This window comes from Apodemus sylvaticus, chromosome 18 (genome assembly GCF_947179515.1).
Source record: "Apodemus sylvaticus chromosome 18, mApoSyl1.1, whole genome shotgun sequence".
In the NCBI taxonomy this organism is placed as follows: domain Eukaryota; kingdom Metazoa; phylum Chordata; class Mammalia; order Rodentia; family Muridae; genus Apodemus; species Apodemus sylvaticus.
Window position 1 is genome coordinate 70326110 of NC_067489.1, and position 5842 is coordinate 70331951.

Below are 5842 nucleotides of genomic sequence, written 5' to 3' on the forward strand. Positions count from 1 at the left end.
GGGTAGGGGCCCTCCACCTGAGCCACGCCCCCAGCCCCTCACGGGGGTGGGGGGGATTCCGGGTAGGTGCAGCTACACGCCCAGATCCTAGGTTCTGGATCTGCGGTTCAGTCTTGGTCAGGGATCTTCAGAGCCACAGGGTTGAACCGGAGATCCCTTCACGTCCCTTGAGATTCATGACCCGCCTCTTTCTAGGAAGCTTCCCTAAGAAGCTGGGGTCACTCCTGCCTTGGACCACACCCAGCCTTCTCGCGTGCACCCTCCACACAGACCCTGACCAGCCAGTCGCAGACAGCGCCGAGGCTGCACGCTCACCTTCTGGTTACTATGACTCCCAAGAACTGTTTTGTTTGTTAAGAACTATTCTACTTTTATTCCTGAATCTGTCTACATCCACGAGTGCAGTGCCCTCCGAGGCCAAAAGAGGGCGCAGGGGCCCTTGTCGCTGAGCACCAGGAGGACGATCCGGTCCTGGCTTTCCGAGGCTGAGCCTACTTTCCAGCTCTATCAGAACTGTGTCCTGCTTCCCACCCTGGCGGTGCTGGAGTTGACTGCCGCCTGGCTTCGTCACCAAGGCCAGCTCTCCCTCGGTGCCTGTCCTCTCCTTACACACTCCTACGGATGCCTCAGAGCCCTCTAGGCAGCAGTTTTCTGACACCTTTGGGGGCTCAAATACAAGATAGCCTAACTCTCAGACATTTACATTACAATTGACAACAGTGGCAGAATCACAGTTAGGAAGTAGAAATGAAATACTTTTATGGTTGGGGGTCACCACAACGGGAGCAGCTGTATTAAAGGGTCGCAGCGTTAGGAGGGCGGGGAACGCTGTTCTAGGGATTCCTCTGCTTGCCCTGGCTGCAGCCCAGCGGTGTCACAGGCAGCTCACAGCCCTGGAGGTGAAATGCATGGTGGATATCAGCACCCCCCCTCTCCCCCCCCCGTGCACCCCATCCTTCCTGGTCTGAACCGGAAAGAGGATTCCTCTTTATTTTGTTAAAAAACTGTTTATTTAAAGAATACTAAAGGCCATGGCCTGTTGTGGACGGAGGATGGGGTTGGCTGAACCAGGATGAAATGGAGGCTCCTGTCCACGGAGTCCAGCCTGGGGGAGCTGGGGGAGCTGGGGGAGGCAGGAGGGCAGGCGGTCTCCAGCACTGGGCACGTCAGCAGCTGGCGAGGTACATCCCTGCGGAGGTAAAACAGCAGTGCGCGGGGTGTGTGTGTGTGTGTGTGTGTGTCTCGTGCGAGCTCCCCCTCCTGACTCCGCACCCCACCCTGCTCCTCCAGCGCCCGCCCGCCTGCTACCTGTAGCGAATCTCCGCTTCACCAGGGACATGCGGTAACCGCCACCCAGCAGCTCCAGGTCCAGGCCGGAAAGCGTGGCGCCCTCACTGGTGAACTGCGCGGCCACAGGGCTGGGGATGCTGGGCCCGGACTGCGGCTGCCAGCTAGCTGACAGGTGACCTGAGCCTACAGGGTCAGGGGTCAGCCTCAGCTAAATCAGACCTCGCGCGCGCCCCTCCCCTAGACCCCGGGTCCAGGATGCACTCCTGCCACAGGTGCACAGGCCGGTCCTGTCCCCTGAGGACCCTCCTCTAGAATTCGTCAGTTCCCACGAGCTAGAGCATGTCCAGTTTTTAACAAGCTGCCCACCCGCGACTTCTCCCACGCAGCAGCCGTGACTCACCCCCTGCCTCACATACATCTGGAAGCTTCCACGTGAACCTCTTTTCCTCTGTGTTCCTGGTGGCAAGGGAATCTGGGTCAGATTCGACGGAGAAGACTCTGGCAGTCAGTTAACTATGTGGCCCCTGCAAACCCATGCCCAGCCAAGCCTCAGTTTCCCCACCCGGGCGGGTGTGTGGAGTGGCACAGCTACTCCAGAGCTCTTGTTGGCTGGCTTGTATGTTCCCAGAGGGGTAGGGAGGCTCACCAGGTGGCCGCAGGCTGCAGCCGCACACTGGTCACCGGCTCCCCCACGGGCAGGAGGATCTGGACGTTAGTGAGTGGCGTGGACACAGCAGTGGCGCCCGCACGGTAGCTGTACTCCACTGAGACCCGCGTGAGTGTGGGTCCGCACTGCCAGTGGGCGTTCATTTGCAGGGGCACTGACTCCGGTCCAGGACGGGAGAACTTAGGAATGAAAAGACAGACGTGGCTGGGTGACATTGCCACAGTTGCTGTCCCCAACCCCGAATCTGGTCCAAGCAATGCGCAGGCAGCCACCAGGACCCTACAGTAACGCCAGCGGCCAGCAGAGGACAGGAGAGCGCAGAGAACAGGAGAGCGCAGAGAACACAGCGCTATAATTTGCATAATTTACATGGCCCGCCCCCGCCCCGCCCCACCCCGCCCCCGCCCCGCCCCACCCCGCCCCCGCGTGGCCCACCTGGTACCGCAACAGCACCAGGTTGTAGTAGGAGGCGGTAGGGTTCTGCTCAGCCTGGTGCTGCAGGGCCTCCGTCAGCGCCGCCATGTTCAGCCAGAAGTCTTTGGTCTCCGGGTCACTCTGGGAGGGGTCGCTGTAGAGACAGAGACAGAACATCCTCATCCCTCGGGAGACGCCCTCCCACTCCAGACTGGGCTGCTGTGGGTGGCAGTAGTGGGTCCAGAGAGGAACAGCCCATGCCCCATGCCACACAGCAACTAGCAAAGGAGCGCTGTAGGTATTTTAAGGCCCTGGGCCCAGGCTCCGCTGACGTCCGAGACCCTCTCCCCACTGCCCAACAAGGCACCTGAAGATCAGGTCAGCGTTGGGCTGGAAGTGTTCTACAGAGGCCGTGTGCACCAGCCGGAAGCTGAGCACAGGTGGTGGTGGGGTTCCACTGAACACACGCACAATGCCCGCAGGGAAGGTCATGGTCAGCTCCCCGGTGACTCGAGCCAGGCAACTAGGAAACCGGGGACAGATTGGGTATGGGATCAGGGCTCCGCTTGGCACGGGTTCTGAACCCTCCGGGTCACACTCGCAGCCAAAGCTCCCGTGAGGCTCTGATTATCCCAGCATCCTCTCCCCGACTTCTTACTCCTCCTTTCCTGCCTGGCAGAATGAATTTCTCCAAGCAGCCTACATTTGAGTACTAATGAAAACACCTTCCCTAGGTCCCTGTTCTGGGCCACCAGGAATCTCAAACCAGAATAAATTTGGTGTTTTGAGTGTCCCTAGCTTGGGTGTAGAGTCTTACAGCCTATTCTTTGTGGTGTAATGTTAAGGTCTCCCCTTGCGTATGCTAACCCCAGGGAGGGCAAGCCAGCTTCAGGATCCCTAGACAGTCCTTGACCTGTCTCCACTACAAGTCCCTTTGGCTCAGTGCCCATGCCTCCTTTGAATGGCCTCGGGATTCGCTAGCCTCACTCAAAAGTCCTCTGCTTGACCCTACACTTAGCCATCACCGTCCCCGTGACTGCCTACCTGGGGCTGTGGCCACGGAAATAGGCGTGGACATACTCAGTGAAGGCTGTGGCCACGGGCAGGGTGTCCTGAGATCCCAGGACCACTGGGCTGGGGCCACGGGAGATGCCTGTGGGAGGGTTAGGGTCAGAAGCAGGGCAGGCCTCCCCCCACTTAGCCACCGTCCCAGACGGAGAAGGGCCCGAAGCTCCAAGGGTCTCCACAAACCGTGTCCCATCTGGGTGGAGATGCTGGGCCGATCAGGGGGGATGGTAGGGACCGAGGATCCCAGTGGGGATGGGCTGACAGACCGGCACTGGAGGACGAGAGAACGGGGCTGTGAGCTCCCCACGGCTGCCTGCAGGGGCAGCTCTGGCCCCTTCCCAACCTGGAGTCATCAGGCTCACCCACCAGGTCCCCGCTGCTCCTGGTGAGTGAGCAGGACACTTTTCTGGACTGTGGTCTTCTCAGCGTGGCTGCCACGCCCTCCCTGGGGGGCTCAGCCGGCATCAGGGAATCTAGAAGGACACGGCTGGACTGAGACTCACCAGGAGTTGGAAGTATTAACCCTCAAGAAGAGACAATGGTTGAAGGGTTTCTGGCTAATACCCCAGGCCCCAGATGGGCAGATGGGTACGGGAGCGAGCCGTTGCGGGGCCTGTATCAGGAAGGGCTGAGGGGCTAGGAGGTGTGTAAGCCACAGATTTGGTGATCCGGTGGCCTACATCTTCAGCGTGACAGAGTCCCCCACGTCAGCCGTGCCTCAGTCAGTAACTCTGATGTCCCATCCCCTTAGCTCTGCCAGAAACCAGACTCTTGCCATGCGTGCCACTAGCTGCTTGGGTTGGCTTCCTGTTTCAGGGACATCTCCAGTCATCGTTGGCCACGCCCCCTCCAGCACAGGTGTTTTAGGCCCGTGTTGAAGCTCATCCCCAATCTCATGGAGACCAACTCAACATCTGCCCTCCTGCCCCAGGGCCTTTGCTCGGTCATCAGAGGGTCCCGCCTACGAAGGCCTCCATCTGTGCCCAGCTTGCCTGGGGTCATGCGCCTGGGGACTCCTGCTGGGTTCCGGCTCACCTGCACCTCCCTCGGGCCTCCAGGGACCTGGCGAGGGTGCACGGGACATTACACCCCTGGCTTCAGGATGCTGTGCCCTGCAGGTGGGTGGGCTCTGCGGGGTGCCTGGCCGGGGCACCCAGGACTCTGGCGACGGACCAGGGGCAGCATGCGACGGAGAGTCCAGGCCCGAGTCCTCCACATTCTCCGGAGATGAGGATGAGAAAGGAGACGGGCTGGACGTGAAGCCCAGGCTGCTGGAGCCTAGGAAGAAGGGCAGGCAGGGGTCGCCGGAGTCCACGCCTAGCGTCACCACCCGTGTCCGCAGACCTGCCACTGTCTCTGCCCCCCAGCCGAGCCTCCTCGACCCCCATTCCAACCAAATCCCCACCCAATACCGCCTCCCGCCCCTCCTGCTGTGCGCACCCCCCTCTACCTGTGAAGTCCTCGTGGTCGAAGGCAGACTCCAGCGGCGGCCCGAAGAGGCTCTTGGACAGAGGCTCCTCTGAGGCCAGCGGCTTCTCCGCGCAGCTGGGAGCAGGACAGGGGTGAGTCCACGCCTGGGACCTTCCCACGGGCTGTTCCTGTTCCCAGCGCACGGGGTTCACCCGCAGACCCTCCGCCTTTCAGGCTCTGCGCTTACTGCTTCCCTCAGGACCCCGCCCACGCGGCACGGCCACACCCACCCCGGTCCGCGCATCACCGCGCCAAGGCTGTGCTATCAGGAATTTTGACCCTGCCTCCAGGCTGCCCACAGCCAGCGCAGCACAACTACACAGTGGGCACTTAAGTGTCCAGCGGCGGGCCCTTAGGCCAGCGTGAGGGGGTGGGGGAGGGGGGCCCATCTGCCCACGCGAGACCCACCTGCCAGTGCGTGGGGCCGACCGGGGTCTCTGTGGCTTCCCAGAAGCGTCCCCTAGGGCGGACAAAGCCTTGAGTTTCTGCCCCACTAGGACCTAGCTGGCGTTTGTCAGCCAGAGGCCCAAGGCGACCGGCAAAGTGGGCAGAGGGACTGATAGCTCTGTGCATCTGTGTGGCCCAGGCTAGCCCAAAATCCTGCCCCTGCTGCCCTTCCAGCTCCCATTGTGAATAAGATGCTGCTTTGTAGAACTGAGCCCTGAGGTCGGAGCAGCTCCGCCCACTCCAACCACTAATTCACAGTCATTCAATCAATTATCAGCTTCCCTCCAAGGCATTTCCAGATCCAGGCAGGCCAACTACTCACGTGCTGAGTGACGTTTCATGGTGCCCTGCAGAACGACACAAAGAATCAAGCAACATCAGGCTCCGCTGCATGGGGGGGGGGGACCACACCCCACCCCGTGCCCACGTTTCCAACCCCATCTCACCCCTGGGCCTGGAGGGAGGGTGAGGCTGCCAGCTGTGGCC

General features: G+C 61.0%; 1 protein-coding gene across 5 annotated transcripts in view; it reads right to left on the reverse strand.

Annotated features, from left to right (window-relative positions):
• Nucleotides 1–986: 986 nt before the first annotated feature.
• Nucleotides 987–5842, reverse strand: part of Fcho1 (FCH and mu domain containing endocytic adaptor 1) — a 17327-nt gene continuing 12471 nt past the window's right edge. For all 5 annotated transcript variants that reach the window (XM_052162053.1, XM_052162051.1, XM_052162052.1 and 2 more), the window contains 14 exons: nt 5803–5842; nt 5679–5703; nt 5318–5369; nt 4890–4984; nt 4475–4717; nt 3806–3912; nt 3623–3710; nt 3416–3524; nt 2739–2894; nt 2393–2525; nt 1937–2136; nt 1691–1746; nt 1309–1473; nt 987–1189 (listed from right to left, as the gene is read on the reverse strand). The exon at nt 5803–5842 is cut by the window's right edge and continues 139 nt beyond it. In XM_052162053.1, the coding sequence (XP_052018013.1) occupies nt 1167–1189; nt 1309–1473; nt 1691–1746; nt 1937–2136; nt 2393–2525; nt 2739–2894; nt 3416–3524; nt 3623–3710; nt 3806–3912; nt 4475–4717; nt 4890–4984; nt 5318–5369; nt 5679–5703; nt 5803–5842 (1492 nt within the window). In that variant the 3' untranslated portion in view covers nt 987–1166. The remainder of the gene's footprint in view (nt 1190–1308; nt 1474–1690; nt 1747–1936; nt 2137–2392; nt 2526–2738; nt 2895–3415; nt 3525–3622; nt 3711–3805; nt 3913–4474; nt 4718–4889; nt 4985–5317; nt 5370–5678; nt 5704–5802) is intronic.